Genomic DNA, 21,558 nt, shown 5'->3' with positions numbered 1-21,558 from the left:
TGATACCTTTTCTGCTTTGGGTAGTAGTGCAGACTAACTGAAAAATGGTTTCATTCTGCTGCTTTAAAGCAATCAGTAGTTCATATAGTTAAGTTGAATGCAGATTGTCTCCAACTGTCGATATAAATCTTCAGTAGAATTTAAATTAACCTTACTGTCATTTTGGGTGCTATCTAGTTGTCAAAGTTTACCTGAAGGTTTTCCAAATTATCTTGATTGAATTAAAATGTATATAAAATTATGTATATGAACGAAATTGTTTTGTGTCTCTGGATTCCTAAGGGAATAGCAGGGTGTAAAGCAGAGTTATTACAGGTGAAGTTTTATATGGTCTTGTTAATTGAAATTAGCTTTGGGGATAAGCTAATTGGGCAGTTGGGTAAGGGAGTCAAGTGTGCCCTGGAGAGCGGAGAGAATTTCAGCTTGGAATGAAAAACTGTGATCCATTAGGAAGCCAAGAAGAAAAAAGGGCATGGAGGAAGTAGGTCCTGTTTCTGAATTTCCTATGCTAGCATAATGTGGACATTTATAAAATGTTTATTTGTTTTAAGAAGATCTTCATGAAGCTCCCTGGTATTTGAAGGACATCTGACTCGATAATCCTTGATAATATGTTACATCGTATCAGTGTATAAATCAGCTTATTGATATGTGATAGAGAAAAATATATTAAAAAACCTTTTTGTCCCACTTTGCCTCTAATTCAATTGAAATATTTTGCATCTCTTTTTAGGCTTATGGATTTGTTATTGATGAAAAATCAATAACAAGTGTTAATGAAAAAAGGACAGAGATTTATTTCTTGAAACTGACTTCTCTTTAAAAAATCTTAATTTTCCTCACTTTCCAGCATATCATAGCAGAGCCACCTTGTACACAATAGGCCCTCAGCTTTGAATCTGTAAGTTTTCTCTAGAAGGGCAATCTAGTGACCTGGAAGGAGAGTGGAGCCCAAAGTCATTTTAGCCAGTTGGTGGTTGATTTTCTCTTATGAAAAGGATCAACATGCCTTGCCTCATTGGACCAAAGGGATGGGGATGCCTTTGCTATGTTGCTGAATTGTATCTTGTAGCTTTCTTTATCCCTAATCCACTTGCTACAGAAATTCATATAGGATTGAGAACAGAATAGCTGATTACTTAACAGCTGGTGGAAATCCTCATTGGTATTTTGGGCAGATTAGGGAAGCATGGATCAAATTCATGTTTGACAAAAATCTGGCTTTGCTGTATGGCTAACAATGTTATTCTAAGTACATTCTCCCAGGAGGAGAGTTCAGGTCTGTTTTGTGTGCTGCTGCAAGTGCATGACCCATTTGATGACACACAGATCTCTTAGCCCCGGGGCTCACTAGAGCTTCAGGTCAGGGGCCGTCAGCAAAGAACAGCTTTGTGTTTCCTTCATTGTGTTGTACAGGTGTTCTTTTCTTCATATCATGGCACATAAGAAAAAAGTTTGGAAGCACTGATTGAAGAAATACTGACGGTATAGTTACAAAATATGGTTCGTGTGCTCGTTTTGTTTATGGATTGTGGAAAGTAAAACATGATGGTGATAGGATGTTGCCAGGTTTATCAAGTAGGAAAAATAAATGTGATCTAAGATCAAAGGCACTTTGGTTCCTTGCTAGAGTTTCAAGTAAGCTGTTCTTCTGAGAATATCTGCTGTGTAATGTGTGTCTCTGAGCTGTGGACAAGCTGGAAGCTAGTCCTTCGGCCCTGGGTTGTTGATGGGAATTGGAACAAGCCTTGTAACTTTCACAAGTTAGCCTTCATAAGTTTGCATGTTATATTCCTTGTCTCACTAGAAGAAAAATATGTGGATGGATTTCTAGAAATCCTAGTGTCTAGCTATTGGTACATGATAAGAAAATAACTTAAAACTTTGAGGAACTGATGAGGAATTTAGTTTGAACACTGAGTGGTTGGATTGGAAGACACAGGTTACTAGCTGAGGTCTGCACGTTACAGAGGAAGAGATCACCGTGGACTGTTCTGCCTAGGAAGTTTTGTTGGGGTTGGTCAGTGTAGTGGTTGCCTCTCACTTTTCTCCATGGAGCTCATTGATAGGTTCACAAATGTGAGTCTTAACATAAACGTCTGAGGATTCGGCAGCGTTTTAGGCGTTTCCTGAATTTAAAGTGATCTGAGCACCTGGACAAAGTGCTGAGTATATATGGAGTCTTACTGTGTTCCCCCTTCCTGGCTAGAACTCTCAGCGCCCTGTGTAGCGGTAGTACTTCTTTCTGGCTGGAATTAGTGAAGCTGTGTAGTAGGTTAAGCCTTCCTTTCTTATTTAGGATTGTGGAGGGTGATTGTATGAAAGAGAGCTCTTTACACAAGAACTACTTAAATTACGAACTCGGAGAATTATCAGCACATTCCCTCTCTTCTCCCCTAAACTGGAGTGGCAGTTTGCTAACAGCAACTGCTCCCACCTTTCGAGTATCTGTCCACTGGGAGTCTTCAGGGTGGTTGTGTAACTGGAATATCAACTCTTCTAGATTCACAGTTTCTGTGCTTGCAAAATCATTGAAGCACAGGGCTGTGGAGGGATTGTGTTGGATAAGCTTTTCCTATTTTGTTGGAGAGTAAAATATTGTTAAATTAGCAGATACATGTATCTTCAAAAATTTCAAGATATCTTCTGTGAAATATTGAAAGGTGGTAGGGATATGGAGATGTCCAAATTGTCTTAGCAGGTATGAAATTGTTTGTATTTGTATCTTTAAGGCCATTCTTTTACTAGACTCTAGGCCTCAGCAAGACTGGGTTTAGCGAACAGATGGCTTCCTTTTAGAAAGTGCTGGTATAAGCGGCAAGGAGGCTGTAATTAAAAACATACCAGTTTTTTTCCCCTAATTCCAAAAACAATAAATACTTAGTGTAGAAAATCTGAAACACAGAAAAATAGCCTCTTTTCTGAAATTGTGTTGAATGTAAAATTGCATAGTTGGAACTGTTACTCATTTCATAACCAGTGATTACAGATAATTAAAAAAAAAGTTATTCTGGGTAATCTTTCTGTTGAAAATGATGTACTAAGATTTAGAGCCAAGGGAGAGATGAGAATTTAAGGCAGCCCGCACCCCACCTCTGGTTTTATGCTCTGAATATTCATGGGTAGGTTAGTCACCAATATTCTTAAAGGTTTTCTGAGTGATTGTGCTTTGTGGTTCCAGTTCTCAGTTTTTCCTGTTCTCGGTTCTGGGGAATCCCCTTTGGTGGCAATAGGGATCTTTAAGAGGGATTCTGATTGAGTTTTGACTTTTTCTGGTGACTTGAAAGAGCATTTCTTTAATTTCCATGATTCTGTTAACTGAATGGTGGGTCTGGTCTCACCAGGGCTCGCTTAAGGGGCCTCATTCAGCTGGTGCGTCCACTGGGGGCTGACCTTAGCTGGGATGACTGGTTCTTGGTTGCAAACAGCAGAAACTCACTCCAGCAGCTTTAACAGAAATTGGGATGTAGTTCAGCAGTTCACAGACTCCACGGCAGGCAGGAGAATCAGGCTCTGGAAATGCACATGACCCGAGGGAAGCGGGCAGTAGGAACTGCAGTCCATGGGCCCCTGCTGCCGCCAGTGAGAATAACTTCCAGCTTCCCTCCACGAGTCACAGTCCTTGCTGGGAACAGCTAAGTGGCTGCGCCTGGGCCCCATGTCCCCTTCCTGGTTGCCAGCAGTGGGGAAGAGGTAAAACTCCTTGCCTTCCAAGTTGGGGGCGGGTACCCTGGGTCTCACCCATATAATCTTCACACAAAGGAGGCCCCCCCCACCCCCCACCCCGCCAAGTAGCTGGGAGGCCAAAATGCTGACTGGAGCTGAGAGTGGGGATGTAATGACCATTCTGACTTTGGCATAAAGACAGAGGGGGTGGGTGTGGGGGGGATGGAGGGGGTGGCGGTGGCACTGGCAGTGTGACTGCAGAAACTGGCCTGCCTGCCACTTTGGTCACAGTAGGCACAGGTAAGATGCTCAACCACAGTAAATAATCCATTAGACTTGTTGTCTGGGGCTGTCTGTTTCAAGTGTATTCCAAGATCAAAAGGCATTTGAAACCTTTTTTTGTTATCAGCACTGAACTTGGATTTTAGGTATACAAGGACAGTCTCCCCTCACAGAGCTTAGTGGTTCCAAGGAAACCTCTTCCATATAAATAATCAGAGGTATAGTTAAAGATATTTGATTATGCCTGGTTTCTGTCCTGCAGTAGGTAAAGGCGAGACTCTATTTATCTCCCCCTCCCCCCAAAAAAGAAGGAAAAAAAAGACTGCACTTTATTCTGCTTAAACTGATCATCACTGGGAGGGTTGGGGTACACAGCTAAGAACAGGCAGTGGAACTTGATCTCACCCTAGAGCCCCTGGGTAGAGCCCCTGGGTAGACCCCCTGGGTAGACCCCCTGGCACTGGTTTTAGGCTCTGAGTCATCTCTACTTGGAGATGTTTTGAACTTCTGTGGAATTATTTAGTATATTTTGTTAGTGCAGGCTCAGAATATATACTTAGACTTCCAAATATACAAAATAATTGCAGATGGTTTTCAAGTAGAGAGTGCATGTAAATCTAATTTATGTAAGTTAAGTCAAATTCTCTTACACTTGTGTGCATGTTCATTTATGAAGTGAGTGGACTTTAAAGATTCCAATTTATTTTTTGTTTAGGTATGAATGTACTGCTGAAAAAGTAGTATGTGTCTATGTGTTTGTGTACTATGTATGTATATTGATTTTCAAAAAACAATGTATCTGATAAAATTTTAAATCGAGCTCATCCCATGTAATACTAGTTGCATTTTTCTGTTCTGTAGTTTTCATTCCTCCCTTTCTCCCTTTCCCTGGGGGCTTTGAGGGTGCTTAGGGTGGGATAATAAGATGAAATGCTTGAACTAGTGGTAGGTAGGCAGGCACACGGGTAGGCAGGCTGGCTTGTTCTTAGAGATTTTGAAGGCGTGAAATGTAAGACAAAGAAGTCGTAAACTCTGTGGGTTGTTCTTGGGGGTGGGGGTGGGGTGTCTCCCCACTGCAACCGTTTCAACTTTTCCTAACTAGTTTAATTAAGTGATGCTATCAGAAAGAGATCTGTGTATTTAGTGAGCTGCTGCCATACCAAATAGCATTCCAACAAGAATAATTTTTAGAATTGTCTACAGTGTTAGTCTGTCAGAGATCTGCTCCCTTATAATAGTACAAAAATCAGAAGTAATCTTAAAACTACACTGAGGATCTTTATATTAAGACTACAGATATTTTCATCATTGCCATGATTCCATATTTTTTTCCTCATTTTTATGGCACCAACATTCCATGTGGCTGATTTGGAAATTGTTCAGAAGACTTAAAAGTTCTTCAGAAGAAATAAATCACATCAGTAGTCTAAATTGCCAAATATGTAAAAGGTACACTAAGGCAACTCTCAAAAACCTATGCTAAACTAAGGAATGCAAATGTTGAATGGAAATTTTTACCTAAAATGTATTTATAATTCAGTTGCTTAGGTAATTCATCACCTATTAAGAATCAGAACCTTATATAGTAATCAACTTTTTGGAGCACATTTTACAGGCACATGTTGATCTTTTTTTTTGTGTGTGTGTCAAAATCTGGGAATGAACCAACATGTTAATCTTAATGTAGCATTTGACCACAGATAAGGCAATATTTCCTTTATTAGATCAGTCATATGCCTATAGGAAGGGCCTATAAACAGAATACTCTTCCTTTTAGCCAAAAAGTATCAGTAATTCCACAGTACTTTGCAATCATAAATATGAATGAGCATGATTCTTACAAATTCCCCAAATCAAACGCTTAACACAGCGTTTGTGTGTTATGTGTGTGAAACCACTTGGTAAATTGTCCGTGATCCCCATATGGTGAAAAACTGGTTGAAGACTAAGATTAAATACAGGACAAGGACAGGACAAAGAATCATGATGAAAAATATCCAAAGAAAAACACCCAGAACAGCCACAAGAGCCCAAGACTTTTTGTCTTTCTTATATTTCATGCCTTTAGAATCTTTCCGGGCTCTCAGTTAGAATGAGCCTGCCCGCCTCGCTGCCTGCCTGTCTGCCTGCCTGTTACCTGTTTTTCAGTATTTCGTTTTATTATCCTACCCTTAGTACTTTCAAAGCTCCCAAGGGAATGGAAACATGGAGAAGTAAAAACTACAAAACAGAGCAATGCAATGAGCTATTATGTGAGATGAGCTGATTAAAAATTTTTTTATCTTCACAAATTTGGTTATTTGATTTTCTAATTCGAAGAAAATGAGATTGGAGAATCAGTGATGGTAGAGCCTTGGAAACGAGCCAGAGGTGATGGGTAACAATCAACATTAAGGGAGAAGAGATAGAAAATTATTATTAAAATAGTCAAGTGAACTTAACAGCAATATCGGACTATTTTGTATAAGGCCAAATTAGCTTTATAAATTCTAGTAAGCGCAGAATAATTACTCTCCAGTGATCTCATATGATCAGGGGAAGATAAAAATTTTTTTTAAGCACACTTTTAAGAATTTTGAAGGAAATGGTGTACATTTATATCTAAATTCAAATGATAGATTTTTGTTCTGGTACGTGTAGACAATACAGAAAAAACTGAAATAGAAAATAAAAATACACTGTCAGTCTACTCCAAAAACCAGTTAAAATTTTAGCCTGCCAATCTCTGTTCTTTACATATGTGCATATTTTTTTGCACAAATGTAAATATGTTATGGATATAGTTTTGTAACTTTTCTTCCTATAACAGTGTATCATGAGCAATTTCCCAGGTCATTAAATATACTTATATACTGGCAAATCCCAAACTATGTACTGCCATTGAATACTGTTAAATACTTAATGGAAATGAAAGTGCCTTTATCTAAATATGTTTGGAAAACCCTGCATCCTAGCATTTTGTGTTTCGTTTTCTTCATGACATTTGTCACTATTTAAACTGACCTTATGTGTTTTCTGTTTTGCCTGTCTCCTCCACTAGAAGATAAATTTCATGAGGGCAGGGACCTTGTCTTTCATGTTAACCACCTTATTCCCAATGCCTGGCACAGAGTGGGTATCTCAGTAAATTCCTTGGTTGAATACATTGCAGATTTGCAATTTGTTTTAATGTCTTTAAAGTTGTAAGAAGTCCTAGCAAATTTGGAATATTCAGCAGTTCTCATATTCTTTAGTCTTAGGAGCTCTTTATACTCTTAAATATTGAAGATCCCAAAGAGCTTTTGATGTGGGTATATCTGTATTTATTGTATTAAAAGTTAAAGCTGAAAAAAATTAAGAATGTTTATTAATTTATTTAAAAAATACACCCATTGCACGTTAACATAAATAATGTATTTTTTAATTGAAAAATAACTGTCAAACCAAAAAAAACTAGTGAGAGGATAGGCATTATTTTACATATTTGCAAGGCTCTTTAATGTCTGGCTTAATAGTAGAATGCTGGTTTCTCATGTTTGCTTCTGCATTCAGACTACTGGGATATCATACTTCATACAGTGCCTGGAAAACTCCACTGTAAACTCATGAGAGAGAGAGTGAAAAAAGCAAATAATGTCTTATTAAGAAAATTATTTTGACTATGGACTCTGAAAGGTTCTCAGGGATCCCTGGATCACACTTGGAGAACTACCATGGTAGGTTAAACTAAGTCAGTATAAGTTCAGAACCCTCACCCTTCCATACCACACTCATGTTTTTCCTGCTACAATTGTGGATCTACTACTCTTAGACCATCGTATCGAACATGGCTGCAGTTTGCTCTACTGTCGAGCGTTCTATCTCATTACATATATTGTATTGTCTGACTTAACGGTGCTTAGTTTTTTGCCCACTATTACAAAGGCAATGGCATTGGGCATCCTTGTGGACGAATTTCTGTGCAAAGTGTTAGTTTTCTATGGTTGCTGTAACAAATCACCATAAACTTCACGGCTTAAAACAACAGAAATCTATTCTGTCATGATTCTGGAGGCTAGAGATCTAAAATCGAAAGGCCACGCTCCCTCTGGAGGCTCTAGGGGAGAATCTGCTCCTTGCTGCCCTTTCCAGCTTCTGGTGGCCTCCAGTGGTCCTTGGCTTGTGGCTGCGTCACTGCAGTTGCTGCCCCTGTCTTCACGTCACCTTCTCCGTGTAGCTAGTCTTCCTCTGCCTTTCCCTTGTAAGTACACTTGTGATGGCATTTACCCAGAAAATGCAGGACAGTCTCCTCCTCTCGTGATCCTTACTGTGATTATACATGCAAAAATTTTAACACACAGGGTACAACTCCCCGGTTCTGGGGATTAGGACCTGATATCTGTGGGGCCACCATTCAGCCCACTGTCTTCCGCTCCCTGGTCTCCAAAGACTGAAAAGTACATTGAGCCTTTCCCAACAGCCCCAAAGTCTTAACCCATTACAGCATCAACTCAAATCCAAAATTTCATCTAAATATCAACTTAAAGTCCCAAATGTCATTGTCAAAATTGTTTAAATCAGGTATGGATTAAGATGCTGGGTATCATCCATCCTAGGGCAAAATTCCTCTCTCTGTGACCCTGGGAAACCAGAAAACAGGTTATCAGCTTCCAAAATACAGTGGTGGATCAGGCATAGGATAACAGTTATAGACATTCCTATTCCAAAAGGGGAAAATGGAAGGAAGAAAGAAGTCACCAAGCAAATTCAAAATCCAGCAGGGCAGATTCCATTAGGTTTCAAGGCCTGAGAATAATCCTCTATCTTTAAATATTTCCTAAAGATAAATTTCCAAGAAATAAAAGGGCATGCTCATTTAAAAATTTCTCATGTATACTGCTGGACCTTGCACCAGCAATGTTAATTTATTTTTACACCAGGAATGTATGAGGGATTCTTACCCTGACTCCCTCTCATCAACACGTTATCCTTAAATAAACAAAAACACAGGAAACCTCTAAACTGCCAATTCCACATGAACCAATGTTTTGTATATTTTTAATGTTAGTGATCTGCTCTTCATATTTTTTTCTCCTCACTGTTGCTTTACTGTTCATATCCTTGCCCCTTTTTCTATTTTTTTTTTCTTTTGGTTTGTGAGATGTCTTCACATATTTAGAGTTACTGATTGTGTATTGCAAGGATTTTTCCAGGTTTTCATTTAAATTAAAACTTTTTTTGTAATATAGTGAGTTTGTATTTTTATATAGTTAAATCTCCCATTTTTCATAGAGTACCTTTTGTATGTGTAAATTGAATGTCTTTCCTCTCTTTGGTGTCAGATAAATATGATTTTAAAAATAAATGTTTGGTTCCTGAAAGGGCAAATTTCAATTATGTGAAAAATTTGTATTGTACTGTCTTCATTTCTGAAAATACATGTGTCTGGTCTTCTTGGGAACTCACGTTATCTGGGAAAATGGCCCATCCCCGAAACCTGCCCTGGGAGCCCTTGGCAAGGCGCTCTGGACTCTGTGTCCCTGCAGTCCTCCCAAACTAGCATGCCTCCCTCAAACCTTTGACATGCATTGAAAGCACCAGTGTAAATAGTTTGAGCCCCCTAGTAAATATCCTGAATCCACTGCAGTGGGTAAGTGTTTGGATTGCAAAGGTGTTCTTGGAATAGGTAGAGATATACATAACAAACTGTAAAGAGTAAGTGCTGGTTAAAGTATCCTTAATATGAACATGAAACCAAATTTTGCTGCAAGAAGATTAAGTTTTGTTACAAAGTATCCTTATAGTAGAATCCTGAAGAGATGATCTTGTGAGAAGATTTATTGACGTTGAAAGAAATACGGTTAGTGAGTAAAGCATGTTACAAAACAGTAGCAATGGTCTGATTTCAGTTTTAAGAAGGAAAAAATACATCTTTGTCCATGTATAGAAAAACATCTGCAACAGAAAGTAAACAAACTGATTATTTTGAAGTAGTCAGATTTATAGGTGGTTTTTATTTTTATTATCTTTGCTAGATTGTCTGGCTTTTCTATAATGGACACATTTTACCTGTGCAATAAAAAAACATAGACACCACCAATCTCTGTCCCCTCCGAAGAAGCTGCTTCAGAAAAATGATTATTAGGATTACCTATGCTATTAAATGGAAGTTGACTATACCATGACTTTTTTAGTCCATTGTGGTTGTGAATGCTTTAGAGTCTTCATTCAGTTATTTATATTAAATTTGATGAAAAATAGTTTTTATTAACCTGAAAGCACTGAAGGGTAACACAGGAGTCATATTTTTAGTATTTCTTAATATATTGCTGAGATAAATGATTTTTATGTTGGTATTTTCGTTTGCAAAAGTGTTAGAGCTCTGAATACTAGAAACTTCTTGAAGTGCTGAGCAGTGTTACCTGTATTGCAGCATTATGAGTAATTTGTGGTTAGTGACAATTTCAGATAATTATTTACTTGTTCTTAATTCTGAGAAATTCTTTGTTGCCTTTTAAAAATTATTGTATATTAACTATGTGTTAAAAAAAGTTGTTTTTGTTTTGTCTTTTGCTGTGAATTTCTCATGCCCTCAGAATAGTACCTATTTTAAAGTACTTGAAACTTGTACTTTTTATTTGTTATTTCTCAGGTAAACGCAAAGCACTGAAGTTGAACTTTGCAAATCCACCTTTCAAATCTACAGCAAGGTTTACTCTGAATCCCAATCCTACAGGAGTTCAAAACCCACACATGTGAGTATTCTTGGTAACCAAATAAAAGGCTCAACTCAAGCAAAACTTTTAAAGATACTGTATTTTATAAACTTTTCTAAACTGAGGGATTAGTATTTTCATTATCATATGGGTCATTCTAAATATTACTATTTGAATTGAAATAGAAAGCTCTTAATTCTGTAGTCTAAAATAGGCAAACACAATTTTCTTTTTAAAGTTTACTTGAAGGTAAAAAATGCCAAGGATCCAGATGCATTTATAGCTTTTCACTTTGTCTTATTGAACTCTTTAAGATTGTTTATCTCTTTCTTACCAGAAGAAAGGATTTCCAGATAAATTGCAAATTGAGTTTAGGAAACTTAACTGTCCCAGGTGCAGAAATCACCACCACTTACTTGGTGACAAAATAGATTCCCATTCTTAATAAACTGAATTTCTGTGTGATTTCCATATCACAGTTAATTGAAAGAATTGGGTACCTGTCAGTGAGTATCAGTGAATATTTTACAAATTTATTCATTGATTCTTTTTATTAAATAACATAAATGATATTGTAGAATCTCACTGAAAATACTGTTATAAACATGTCAGTTAATTTAAAAAATACCTTTTGAATAATATTTTATAGAAAGCTTTGATTAAGTCTAATAATAATAATCCCTTCTTCTTCTCCCCACCCCCCCAGAAAAGATGTCATGAACAGGAAGGATCAAAGCAAGTGGATTTATATTTATGTTCATGTCCATAGAAATAATTTTCAGCTAGTCCTGGTATTGAGACCTATAAAGCAAGTAGTAGAAGGTAACAGTTAAAAAAGCTGGCAGAATAGATTATGATTTTTTAATAATTCCTCAATAATTTTTGCATTCAAATCTTATACAGTAGGGATATGTTCTTCAAGAAGAGGCTATTTTCCTTTCTTTTAATTGGTGGGTGTACATTGTATTTGCAAACAAGTTACAGAGCATTAGAAGGCAGAGTATCCTACAATAGGGAATATTTTATTATTTTTAACGCAACAATGTCTAGAAGAGAGGGATGTGTGTGTGTGTATACATATACTCTTGTGCCTTCACTTATAACCTTAGAAGGATTGAGAGATATTTTAAATGAAATGTGGAGTAACAGTTAATTTCTAGGAGTGCTCTCTGTCAGTTTTTATTAGACTGGCATTTATAATTAGATTTCTTGTTGGAGTCCAGCCTGGAATCCCGGCCTTGTTACTTTCTCTGAAACATCAAGTGGGACCGACATTGAGGAAGGAAACTCTTAGTACTTAACTAGTTCAAGCTCCAGCAACATGGAGACAGTTTTTAAAGAACCTCCTTCCTCATGTCCTAGAATTTTTGGTGAAAGCTAGTATAAAACGAATTCTGTATTGAACACAGTTCATTCTATTACCTTGTTGCTGGCTGAACCACAAATTTGAAGTCTAAGAAAAAAAATGATGTAGTAGTAGTAGCTAAACTTATTAGAACTTTTTTTTTTTAAAGATCTTATAAGATTAGGTCTTTGTTTTTTTAAAAAAAGACCTTGTGAACAAGGAAAAGGCATTCTGCCTTACGTTTATAACCAGAAGATTATCACATATTTATACTCTTTCCCTCAGGAGTTTCTTGGTGTATGGAGAATTTTATGGATGCCGTTTTTCTAAAAAAATAAGAATCCATAAACAGTCTGAGAAAAACTTCTTTTCAAAATTTGAGTCTTTTTTTTTTTTTTTCCTTCTTTTTAACTACTACTTAATAATCTGTAACCAGCTAGGTTTCTCATCCTTTGTCTTTTCTCAGCAAGTGTTAAAAGTTTGAGAGGACATGATAATAGGCATTTTTATCTTAGGATAGAATTTCTAGTACTAAATTATGGTATGTAAAAAATTTTAGAGCCAGGCTTCGTTGGAATTTTATTATTACATAGGTTTATTGATCTGGAGCAGGGGTAGGTGTCTACTAACATTGATATTGGTTCTCAGTATCAAAGACAATTACTTTACTACTTAGGACAGCATATCTTCTCTCCTTTCCACCCCCTTCCATAAGTTATCCTTTCGTACTTTTCCTCTGAGTTGTGTACCATTAGGTGCTAAAAATTATTGTTGGTTACATTTCACCACAGGTACTTTGCAATTAGAAAATATAGCTTGCAGTTTATGGGAGCTCTGGCACAAGATACCTCTGTGCCATTTATGTTTTTCCTCTCTCTAAAATTTCCTTGAACTTTAGTTATGGTTGTAAGTATAAATATAAAACTTGTTCATGAATTATGGAAAGAATAAGATGAAGTAAGCAACTAATGAAGTTAAGGTATGTCTCAGGGACAAGTGAAACTAGTTCCATCTAGGATTTATGTCTCCTGGGTGCAGTATCTTGTAGAAGATTTTTAAAACTTGTAAGACAGTGTCCATATTTTCTGAGAACAAAGATTTTACATAGTATTCAAAGAGATGACAGTTGGCCACACCAATTCAAGAAATGGCACCAGAGGAAAGGAGGATCTGATGAGACCTTTCTTATAGAAAGAATTTTCATTGACACCTGTTTACTGAGCCTCTTACCTGCCAACTATGGATCCTCATTAGGGTTCTTTTGGAATTGTCATTTATCTCTCACCTCTGCTGTTGCCGTTTTCTCTATTCCCGTTTTTTAGCCTTTATTATGGAAAATTGCAAACATATTAAAAAAAATAGAGAATGATAGATGAATCTGTGTGTTTTTACCATTCAGCTTTGACAGCTTCAACAATTAACAATGTGGCCAGTCTTCTTTTATTCATTCTTCCCTTCCTTAATTTTAACCAAACTTCAGATATATTATTTCATCTATAGATATTTCAGTCTATAGGACTCCTTTTTAAAAATATAATCACAATACCATTATTATATCTAGTAGAACCAGTAATCATTAACATCATGAAATAAGCCACAGATTGTCTTGTCAATTTTTTTTTTAATGACTTGAATCAGGATCTAATCAAGGTCATGCATTGAAGTTGGCTGATATGTCTTTTAAAATACAGATTTCTTCTCTTGGGATTGATTTTTTTTTTTGTCTACACATTTCTGTCTGCTTTTGGACATCCAGAAATTTGTTTAAATTGCTTAGTTTTATCATTGCTTTGTGGGTTTATTTCCTCTTTAAAAAAATATTTTCTTTTCATTTGAGTCTTTGGAGGATGTGGAGACCACCTGAACAGGAAAACCTGTTTTTTAAAAAAATTATCATTGGTTAAAATTATAAATATTTCCAGCACAGAGAAAATGAGTAGTATAATAGTGAGTACTATAATAGGTAGTTGTTTACCTACTACCTAGTTTTAACTACTGTTAACGTTTTGCCCTTAGTTCTTGAAATGCAATTAGCCTGTAAGACCGAAGAGTACAAATGCTGTTTTTCTAAAGGAAAAACGTGAGGTTGTCTGCATTTTCCATCAGGTGTCTATAATTAGTACTATTTTCAATTTCCATGAGGTTTGTGTAATACTAGCCACTGTAAACCTTTTTGATCCTCTAGGGGTATCCTTATAAATGTGTCGCAAGCTTGTGTTAAAATCATGTTCTGTATATTAGTTTGGTAAGAATAGACGTACTCTCCTCTTGTATTTTACACTTTTATTATGGTAATGAATATCTGGTCTCAGTGTACTGAATAATTTAAAATGCACCAAATACAAATGTTCTCCAGAAAGACTAGCCCTTTTATTGTCACAGCATATCAGAATTGTACAAGAAGAAACAGCTTAAAAGTTAACACTGGAAGTAAATGGTGATGAGTACAAATAAATTTGGAGACTTAAGCTAAGCATTTTGGAATCACATGTTCTAAGTTTAAGGGACCAGGGCACCCTTTGTTGAGCTTAGGAGAAACCTGTAGTATTTCAGCTGCATGTATTTAATATGTTTGAACAGAAAAAGGCTTAGTTGTCCTATTGAACTTCTAGAAAGTAGTTTTGAAGATGGTCTTAAAGTCCCTAGTTAACCACTAGTAGATTTAATTCCATGATGAGTTTACTCAGTAGAGCTTTATCTTAAAACAGTAATTATAAAATATTGAGGCATTTATTGCTGGTTAAATTGTGGAAGCTTTATTTTTTGAAAGTTCCTATCTTGGAATTAATAGTTGGGGGAAATTTGGGCATCCTGGCTTTCATCCCAGCTCCAGCCCTGTCTCTGTGACCTTGAGTGTGGCACTTAACTGATCTCAAGTCAGGTGTTGATTTGGAATAGTGCCTTTCACCATTTTATATAGTGCATTCAAATTGTGTGTGTGTATTAAGCCAGCTTTGTACTACTTTCTTCAAAGAACATCTAATGCATATGCCTGATATGCCAAAGAGACAAGAGAAGAACTGCTCTGATTCAAGTGTTTGTGAGGCAAGAGGCAAGAGGCAAGAGGCAGTCCTGTAGTTTTGTCTGTACTCATTCCTCAAAATAGCCCCCAGGACATCCTTGTTGAGAGCTTAAGAGTGAAAACCATGAATCTGTGTGAACTTATCTGTGAAAATTTTTGAAGCTATGGTGGTTATTTCTGCATTTTCTATGGTGGAGCACTTTCACAAAAATGGCACTGATAATAGAAATATTTATAGGTAAAAATTAGTAGTTGATATTTTCAAACCCCACTTGTTGAATCTTGAGGGATGATCTCTTAAAGTTTATGTTATTGTACATCTTAAAGTTACAGTTCAGGGGTATCGAGTCTTTTCCTCAGCCTCCCATCCTCTCCTACCTTAGTGCACCTGACAGGTGTGGTGCATTCCTTAAATTACAGTGATTCACTGCGGAAGTGACTCTCCACCCAGTTGGGAGTGGTGACAGTGAGCTGTTGAACTGGTATCCTGTGCCCCTCCCTCCTCAGGACTCACTAGTTCTCCTCAGGACTCACTAGTTCTTCTCAAACTGACTAATTATAGCTGAGATGTATAGAGTGTTAATTCTGGAGTGTTTATTTAGGGAAATTAATAATAAACATGGTTTAGTTTCTTGTCTACTAAAAATGAAGTTAGTTAGGATGTCGTGAATCATCTCTGCCCTTGAACGAAGAGACTCAGGCAGACATTAAAAGATATCCCTGTTGCTTCACCCATAACAAAACCAGACAAGGAGATTGTATAGGAAAAGAATACTACAGACCATTGTCCCTCATGAACATATACTCAAAAATCATCAACAAAATACTAGTAAACTGAATCCAGCAATCTATAAAAAGGATAATACATTAACATCAAAACCAAATAGGATTTATCTTTGACATTTGAAAATCATCTGTGTAATTCACTGCATTAATAAAATAGAAAAATATTTAATTATTTCATTAGATGCAGATAAAGCATTTGACAAAGTTTAATATTTGTTTATGATAAAAATTCTTAGCAGCTAGCAATGGAGGAGAACTTCCCCAAACTATGAAAAACCTACAGCTAATATCATAATTAACGATGAAAGATTTAATGCATTTTTTATAAGACTGTGAACAGTGCAAGAAGTTAGCATTCACCAGTTCTATTTAAATTTAACATTGTACTGGAGGTCTTAGCCAGTGCAGTTAAGGCAAGAAAAAGAAATAAAAATAAAAGATCTAAAGATTGGAAACAAAGAAGCAAACCAGTCTTTTTTATTTTTTCAGATGATATGATTATGCATGTAGAAAATCCTAATTAATCTGTACAGTTGTTAGAATTAAGTTCTTTAACGAGGTCACAGGGTACATGATCATTATACCAAAATCAGTGGTTTTTTATTTGCTAGCAACAAAAACTTGGAAAATGAGATTAATAAAATATTGTAGTGGCATCAAAAAGCATAAAATACTTAAGGATAATTTTAAAGAAAATGTGTAAGGCTTCCATACTGAAAATTACAAACATTGCTGAGAGAAATTGAACTAAATATATGGAAAGTTGCCATGTTCATGAATTAGAAGATACAGTATTATCAGTATGTCTTTTTCACCTTGATCTGTTGATTCAACTGTAATTCCAATGAAATCCCAGCAGGCTTTTTTTTTTTTTAATATAAATTGAGATTTCCATTCTATGATTTTTGTGGAACTGTAAAGGAGCTAGAATAGCCAAAAACAACTTTGGCTATTATTATTTCAAGGTTTATTATAAAGCTGTATTAATTAAGGATTTGCAGAAGGGCATTAAGGATAGACAGATAGATCAGTGGAATAGAATAAAAAGTCCAGAAACAGATTCTCCCACATACGGTCAGTGGATTTTTGACCAAGGTGCCTGTGAACTTCAGTGGGAAGAGGGTAGAGTTCATGGTAATGGAGCAACTGGAAGCAGATATGGAAAAGAATAACTCTTGTTTCATATTTCAGGCCATACACAAAAGTTTGTTTTACGTGGCTGATAGACCTAAATATAAAAACAAAAACTCTAAAAGAAATCTCTTAATATATATTTGTAGTCTGGTGTAGGCAAAGATACTTTTAACAGGACCAAGAAATAACCACTAAGCCATGCAAATTAGATTTCATTAAAATTAAAAATTTCTGCTCATCAGAAGACATTTAATAAAATAGACAGACAAGCCATAGATTGGGGAAAAATATTCATTGTGTATGTATGTGATAAGGGATTTTCTCTAGTATATGTAATGAACTGGTATAATCAGCGCACACAGAACCCAGTTAAACAGTGGGTTAAAGACTTGAGCAGACACTTCACAAAGGAGTAATAGGAATGGATAGCAAGCGCATGAAAAGTGCTTAACAACATTAGTAGTCAATGAGATGCAAATTAAAACCACAAGGGGATACCGCTAAACATCCACCAGAATGGCTAAAATTTAAAAGACCACGCCATATATAACCAGAATTCTCATACATTGTTGGGGGAGTATATAGCTACTTTAGAAAAACTTTTATATTTTCTTATAAAATTAAACATCCACCAACCCATGACCTAGCAGTTCTACTCCTTGTTTTTTGTGCAGGTTAAAAACATGTCCTGAAAGACTTGTATATGGATATTCATAGAAATTATTCATAATAGCCCCCAAAGTAGACACAACTCAAATGCTCAATGATGGGAGAATGGATATCGAAGTTATGGTGTGTTTTTCAGTGGGATACTCTTCAACAGTAAAAAATAATGAACTGCGGATCCATAGCCAGCCTCATTGATTAATCTTCAAAACCTTATGCTGAGCAGAAGAAGCCAGGTACAAAAGAGAATATATGTTTGATTCTACCTCTGTGAATAGGCACAAATGATCCATGGTGATAGAAATCAGAACAGAACTTGTCCTCTGGGGCCGGGGTTGGGCATGGATTTATAGGAATTGCACAAGGGGATGTACTAGGGTGTGGAAGGTTCTACATCATTTTAGGGTTCTGAGATAGAAAGGTATATGCATTTGTCAAAACTCATCAAACTGAATTTCACTATATGTAAATGATACTCCAATTTACAAAAAAGCCAGAAAAATAATAAAAATTATATTAGCAGTGTCTGTGGTTTTAGGCCCTTGTTCTCAACAATCTGTGATGTTAAGGAAATGAATAGTTTTTTTTTTTTTTTTAAATTCATCTCTTATGCCTGTGGAACAATATTGTGACATTTTATTTTTGCCTGTTTGGTTTCTTTTGTCATGAGGTTTGAAAGAAACCTAGAGTGAAATTTTTAAGAAGTATATCAAGTATTTTTTGAGAATCTAGAACATTTATTGAGTTGTGTCAGGTATAGTGTACCCCTAAGTGCTTAGGTTCCCCTAATAAAATGTGAGGACATTTGCTTTTATTGTGCTTTTTAAAAAGGAAAACACAACTAGTGTTTTCTTTTTTTCTTTTTTTGATACACAAAAGTATAAAGAAGAAAACAAAAAAAGGGCCATAATCTTACCATTAAGATATATCGTTCATGCTATCCTTTAAAAAATGAGTAATACATGTTTCTGGTAAGAGAATTCAACTGGTACAGACAAGTTATAACATCAGAAATAAGCTTTGTGTCTTCAACATTTCCTCTAGAAATAGCCCTATTAAGGGAAAATATGTTCCTGCAGAAGTTATTCATATATCAGAATATATAATAATTTTTGCACATCTTTAAAATATTTATACAAAAAGCAGTTTTATTGTACATGGCTTTGCACCTAGATTTTAAAAACTTTTTGTTTTGAATTAATTTCAGACTTACAGGACAGTTGTAAACATCATACAAAACTCCATACACAGTGCTTGAAAATACCCCTGCCTCCTCAAACACCCAGAGCCACCAGTTTTAACATTTTGCTACCCTTGTTGTATCTCTCTGTCCATCCATCCATCCATCTCTCTCTCCCTCTTGAACATCATATCCCTTGAACACATCCATGTACATTTCCCATGAACAAACATTCACTTACATAATCATCTAAGTGCCGTTACCAAGTTTAGGAAATTTAACACTGATATAAAGCTTATATTCTATATTCCAGTTTTTTCTTCAGTCCCAATAATGTTTTGAGCCTTTTAGCCTCCATTCTTAGATTCCGTCGTGTATCATGTATTATATTTGTCATCATTTTTTTTTTTAAGTGGTGAAACTATATAAACCATAAACCTTCCCACCCCAACCACTCCCAAACACACCGTTCAGCGGGGTTAATCACAGTCACAGGGCTGCCATGCCCTGAACACTGGCCATTACCATGACTTTCCCTTCCCCAAACAGAGCTGCTATACTCATTTTGCATGAATTACACCCATGGCCCCTGCTCTCCATCCCTGGTAACTTATACTCTGCTTTCTGTCTCCATGAGTTTGTATATTCTCTGATATTTTCTTTGTGGTTACCATGGGACTTATATTTAACATCCTAAATCTATAACAATCTTACTTGCTTTGATGCCAACTTAACAACTTCAATAGCACACATAAACCATGTTCCTATAATTCTCCATCCCCCCACCTTTATGTAGTTCTTGTCAAAAATTACATACTTACACATTATGACTCCAAAACCATTGATTTATTGTTACATTTAATGCATTTCCCTTTTAGATCCTATAGGAAGTAAAAAGTGAAGTCACAAACCAAAAATACACTAGTACTGGTATTCATAGTACCAATCTGTTTCTTCATGTGATTTCAGTCAATTGTTTGGTGTCCCTTTTTTTTTCCTTTAATGCAATTTTATTGAGATATATTCTCATATCATACAAACCATCTGAAGTATACAATCAGTGGCTCACAATTTCATCACATAGTTGAGCATATATCCCCATGACCAATTTTAGAACATTTTCATTACTCCATAAAAGAAATAAAAATAAAAAATATCCAAATCTTCCTATACCCCTTACCCACCCCCCCCCGTTATTGACCCCACAGTATTGTTGTGGTACCTTTGTTACTGCTGATGAAAGAATATTAAGCTATTACTGTTAACTATAGTCCATAGTTTGCAATAAATATATTTTTTCCTGTATACCTCTGTTCTGGTTTGCTAATGCTGCCGTTATGCAAAATACCAGAAATGGATCAGCTTTTGTAACGGGGTTTATTTCGTTACAAATTCACAGTCTGAAGGCTGTGAAAATGTCCAGATTAAGGCACCAACACAAGTATACCTTTGCCAAAGGAAGGCCAATAGTGTCTGGAATAACTCTGTTAGCTGGAAAGGCATGTGGCTGGCATCTCCTGATCCCAGGTTGTGTTCCAGCTCCTCTCTCAGCTCCTGTGCATTCTTCAAAATGTTGTTCTTGGGGCATTTTGTCCTTTCTTAGCTTCTCTGGAGCAAACACTGGGCTAGCATCCCCAAAGTTTTAGCAAAGTCTGTTTTTAGTGGCTGTCTCCAAAATGTCTCTGAACTGCTCTCCAAAATGTCGCTCTCAGCTGCTCTGAGATCTTTTTGTTTGTGAACTCTTTATAGGATTCCAGTGATTAAATCAAGATCCACCCTTAATGGGCAGGGTCCATATCTCCATGGAAATAGTCTAATCAGAGGCATTACCCACAGTTGGGTGGGTTACATCTCCATGAAAACAGCCTAATCCAAAGATTCCAACCTAATCAACTCTAATACGTCTGTCCCCACAAGACTGCATTAAAGAACATGGCATTTTGGGGGACATAATACATCCAAACCAGCACAACCCTCCTATTATTAATTCTTTGTAATAGTGTCATACATTTGTTCTACTTCATAAAAGAACTTTTTAATATTTGTACAGTTAATCACAGTCATTATCTACCACAAAATTCACTGGGTTATACATTCCCATGTTCTAAACTCCGGTTTTCCTTCTGGTGACGTACATGACTCTTAACTTCCCCTTTCCGCCACATTCACACACAATTCAGTTCTGTTAATTATTCTCACAATAATGTGCTACTGTCACCTCTACCCATCTCCAAATGTTTTAAGTTCAATCTATTTAAACATTCTACACATATTAAGCAACTTCTCCCCATTCTTTAGCTCATTCTACATCCTGGTAACCTGTATTCTAGAGTTGATGAGTTTACATATTATAATTAATTCATATCAGTGAGATGATAACAATATTTACCTTTGGGTCTGACTTGTTTCACTTAACATAATGCACTCAAGGCTCATCCATGTTGTGGCGTGCTTCAGGACCTCATTCCTTCTTATTATTATTCCTTCTGATTGCTGAATATTATTCAGCAATCAGAAGGAATAATATTCCATCATATGTATGAATGATATTATTCATACATCCATCATATGTATGAATAATATTCCATTGTATGTATATACCACATTTTGTTTATCCATTCATCTGTCGATGGACACTTGGGTTGTTTCCATCTTTTGGAAATTGTGAATAATGCCGCTGTGCACATTGGTGTGCAAATGTGTTTGTGTCCCCGCTTTCACATCTTCTGGGTATATCCCGAGTAGCAGGATTGCTGGGTCGTAAGGCAACTCTGTACTTAGCTTCCTGAGGAACCACCATACT

At 36.2% G+C, this 21,558-nt stretch overlaps 1 protein-coding gene across 2 annotated transcripts in view; it reads left to right on the top strand.

Annotated features, from left to right (window-relative positions):
• Positions 1-21,558, top strand: part of MAP2K4 (mitogen-activated protein kinase kinase 4) — a 136,386-nt gene that overhangs the window by 21,666 nt on the left and 93,162 nt on the right. For both annotated transcript variants that reach the window (XM_037808528.1, XM_037808527.1), the window contains one exon: positions 10,559-10,661. In XM_037808528.1, coding sequence (XP_037664456.1) covers positions 10,559-10,661 — 103 coding nt within the window. The remainder of the gene's footprint in view (positions 1-10,558; positions 10,662-21,558) is intronic.

The sequence above is a fragment of the Choloepus didactylus genome, chromosome 18 (genome assembly GCF_015220235.1).
Source record: "Choloepus didactylus isolate mChoDid1 chromosome 18, mChoDid1.pri, whole genome shotgun sequence".
In the NCBI taxonomy this organism is placed as follows: Eukaryota; Metazoa; Chordata; class Mammalia; order Pilosa; family Megalonychidae; genus Choloepus; species Choloepus didactylus.
Note: the sequence above shows the minus strand (reverse complement) of the source record. Positions and strands in the feature narration are given on the sequence as shown.